At 33.9% G+C, this 3,203-nt stretch overlaps 2 protein-coding genes across 2 annotated transcripts; both read right to left on the bottom strand.

The window, feature by feature from the left end:
* Positions 1-217: 217 nt before the first annotated feature.
* Positions 218-1,515, bottom strand: LOC145048877 (uncharacterized). Its single transcript, XM_078997508.1, has 3 exons — positions 914-1,515; positions 715-833; positions 218-618 (listed from the first exon to the last, which is right to left on the bottom strand). The coding sequence occupies exons 1-3, from the start codon at positions 1,458-1,460 to the stop codon at positions 244-246; spliced, it is 1,041 nt and encodes a 346-aa protein (XP_078853634.1). The 5' UTR covers positions 1,461-1,515; the 3' UTR covers positions 218-243.
* A 200-nt stretch (positions 1,516-1,715) lies between these two features.
* Positions 1,716-2,793, bottom strand: LOC145004118 (uncharacterized). The gene is made up of 3 exons (XM_078963017.1): positions 2,658-2,793; positions 2,371-2,512; positions 1,716-2,253 (listed from the first exon to the last, which is right to left on the bottom strand). The coding sequence occupies exons 1-3, from the start codon at positions 2,791-2,793 to the stop codon at positions 1,716-1,718; spliced, it is 816 nt and encodes a 271-aa protein (XP_078819143.1).
* Positions 2,794-3,203: the final 410 nt, after the last annotated feature.

The raw sequence follows: 3,203 nt of genomic DNA, 5'->3' as shown, positions 1-3,203 counted from the left end.
CTGCTCGGCCGAGGGGGGAGTAGCGAGTACTCGGATGACTCGGAGAGTACTCGGATATGGTAAATCATGTAAAAAAAATATTTTAAAGGAAATTATACATGTCAAATATCATAATTTTAAATATTAGTTGATTGAAATTCATTACAAAATTAGGTGAAATATCAACAAAAGATACATTTTGAAATGTTAAATAGTTTCAAAAATAGACACCATTCTTTAATATTACTTATTTAGATTAATCATTTAATCTTCCTCTTCCAATGTAGCTCCAATTTGTTCGTTGATGTTAACTCCATCCGATTCATATTCAACATCTTCATTTAGTTCTTCTTCATCATCCGACACAAATTCTTCCTCATCAAGTTCTCTTAATCTAGAACTTCTACGATTTTGTAGAAACTCCTCGTCACCGATAGCTTCATCGGGCTCACCTTCATCCAACAATACATCATTTTCGACAATCCATTCTTGAGCCTCACTTGCATCTTTTGCTAAAAGTACCTCCATATCCTTAGTCTTTCTTTTCTTGTTATTTTCCATCAAATTTGCATTAAATTGAACAAAAACAAGATTGTTCAATTTTGATGCCTCTAATCTATTTCTCTTCTTTGTATGTACCTACAAATTTAAATAAGCAAAAGAAAAAGTTTGATAAATATACAAGTTTTGAATAAACTACTTAAAAATTATAATTAAATTTAGTAAACTACCAACCCCTTCAAAAGTGCTCCAATTTCTTTCACACCCCGAAGAACTAGTTGTTAAAGAAAGTATCCTTGTAGCAATCTTTCTCAATTGTGGAGTTGATGCACCATAAGCTACCCACCAATTCGCTACAAGTTGAAAAAAAAAACATTGTTAAATTTATTATTTTGGAATTTTATAAAATAAATACAATTTAAAAATATATTACCCGGATCAAATTTGTCGTTGTTCACCTCACATCCTTTAATTGCAATTTCTCGACTAAATTTTTCTTGTTTACCCATGTAAACCGGCAACTCAACCATCACGATATGGTTTTGCAAAGAATGATCTACCGGATATATTGTATCGACAAAATCAACAAGCGCATCGGTCACATCAATATCATTTTGGATCTCCAGATTCTTATAAAGATAATACGGATTTAAAAGGTAAGCCGTCAAATGTAAGGTTGTATCAAGCCTTCCTTTCATCTTTTTCGAAATGATATCCATAATAGGCTCATATGTTTTTTTATTGTTGCCCAAAGCATTAATAATTTCTTGTTTCGCATTTTGAATCTCACCATATACAAAACCCATTGATGGCTTTCGATCCGCATCAACCATCCGAAGAACTTTTACCAAAGGCGCAAAAACCTTTAAACATAATGCTACACCGGTCCAAAATGTGGCATTTACCACCGTGTCATATGCGGCTTTCCCTTTAACGGTGTTGCTAAGTCTACATGATTCCCATTCATCGCTTGTAAACATTTGTTTTAGTTGGGCCTTTTTATCGGCCAAACTTTGCAAAGTAAGAAATGCGGAAGCAAATCTCGTGACTCCCGGTCGCACAATATCTCTTTTCTTGGTAAAGTGTCTCATCATGGCCAAAGTTTTATGATGATCATAAATAAACACCGTGAGTGTTTTTGCATGGTTGAGAATTTTCTTATACCTAGGTAGCCCGCCAATACCTTTTAAAATAAATAAAACGTTAATTATATTATTAAAAATTAAGAAATAACACTAAATTATAAACTTAGCACAATTAAAATGAATACCTTCAAGCATAAGATTGAGGGTATGTGTTGCACAATATGTCCAAAAAATAGTTGGTCTTTTTTCCTTTAAGAACTTGGCCGCTCCCATATTATTTGATGCATTGTCGGTCACAATTTGAACCACATTCTCGGGGCCAACTTCATTGATACAACTTTCAACATATTCATGTATGTGTTCACTTGTGTGAGCTTCATCCGATGATTCTTTAGATGACAAAAAAACGGTCACCATCTTTGAATTAACACATAAGTTCATGATGCTCCTTCTCTTTCTATCGAACCATGCGTCCGTCATAATCGAGCATCCATTAGATTTCCATTCGTCTTTGTATGGGGTCAACAAATTTATTGTTCTTTCTACTTCTTTCTTTAAATATGTTTCTCCCATCTCATATCTAGTTGGAGGTGGTGCCCCACGTCCAAATTGGCCAACCGCCTCCAACATAATTTTGAAGCTATCCTTTTCAAAGGCATGAAAAGGAATGGCACATTCATAGGCCCATCTACAAATATATTCTTTCACATGAATCATGTGTTCCTTACGAATAACATTTGACATATTTTCTTATTTGCTCTTTCCCATGTTTGAAACATCTTGAGGGTTGATAGTGTTTGGAAACCGATCCATAGGCCCAAAAGAACGTTTAGCCTTCTTAGAGCCAAATGAATCTTCTATCAAATCATCATCGATGGTAATGGTTTCATTCTCACTACTTCTAATATTCACTTGTGCTCTTAAAGACTCATTTTCATCTACCTTCCCTTTTTTTATTTTGGTTATCAAGAAGAGCATCTCTACATTTTATTTGGTCATGTTTTGTGGCCTTTGGGCATGAAGAAACATTTCCCTTAATTTGTGCAATATGTTGTTTTAGTCTATTGATTCCCCCGCCCATCTCTTTATTACATAAAATGCATTTCACTCGCTCTAATTTATTAGGATTCACACACACTGCATATTCCCATCCAGGATCATTTGATTTGCGTTTAACATTCTCTTGAGTTGCAGTTGATCCAGTAGACGGGGTTGTGGTTGATGTCATTACTTCAGTTAGAAATCTATCTAACACAAAGTGAGTTAGTGAGTCTAAAACACATACATTGTTTCAGAAAATAGAAAACAAGAAAAACAGTAAACAGAAAACAGGGAAAAAATACATACAAACTGTGAAACTAATATTGGAAATTTGAATTCCGAAATACATTCAAATATATAAAGTCACGTAAAGTGATAAAATAGAATAGCATACATATTACACAGAAAACAGGAAAAAAAATACGTACAAAGTTACAAACTGTGAAATCTGAGTTCTGAAACAGGGATAATAAAATACATATCCACTGCCTCTTGTTTGTAGTTAATTACCTCAGTCTCTACTCTGGACCTCTGGTAAAGAAATCAAATACACTAAATACAGACATTGAATCACTGATACACCTGTGTCCTGTAAAG

The sequence above is a fragment of the Lactuca saligna genome, chromosome 1, assembly GCF_052625555.1.
Source record: "Lactuca saligna cultivar CGN05327 chromosome 1, ASM5262555v1, whole genome shotgun sequence".
NCBI lineage: Eukaryota > Viridiplantae > Streptophyta > Magnoliopsida > Asterales > Asteraceae > Lactuca > Lactuca saligna.
This window is presented reverse-complemented; position numbering and strand designations above follow the sequence as displayed.

Coding starts and splice junctions, on each gene's coding strand:
- LOC145048877 (XM_078997508.1), bottom strand. CDS start 1,460: ATGTTTACAAGCGATGAATGGGAATCATGTAGACTTAGCAACACCGTT. Junction 834..913: donor CAACGACAAATTTGATCCGG/GTAATATATTTT, acceptor TTCAACTTGTAG/CGAATTGGTGGGTAGCTTAT. Junction 619..714: donor ATTGGAGCACTTTTGAAGGG/GTTGGTAGTTTA, acceptor TTAAATTTGTAG/GTACATACAAAGAAGAGAAA.
- LOC145004118 (XM_078963017.1), bottom strand. CDS start 2,793: ATGACATCAACCACAACCCCGTCTACTGGATCAACTGCAACTCAAGAG. Junction 2,513..2,657: donor GCGAGTGAAATGCATTTTAT/GTAATAAAGAGA, acceptor AAATAAAAAAAG/GGAAGGTAGATGAAAATGAG. Junction 2,254..2,370: donor TCTTTTGGGCCTATGGATCG/GTTTCCAAACAC, acceptor ATATATTTGTAG/ATGGGCCTATGAATGTGCCA.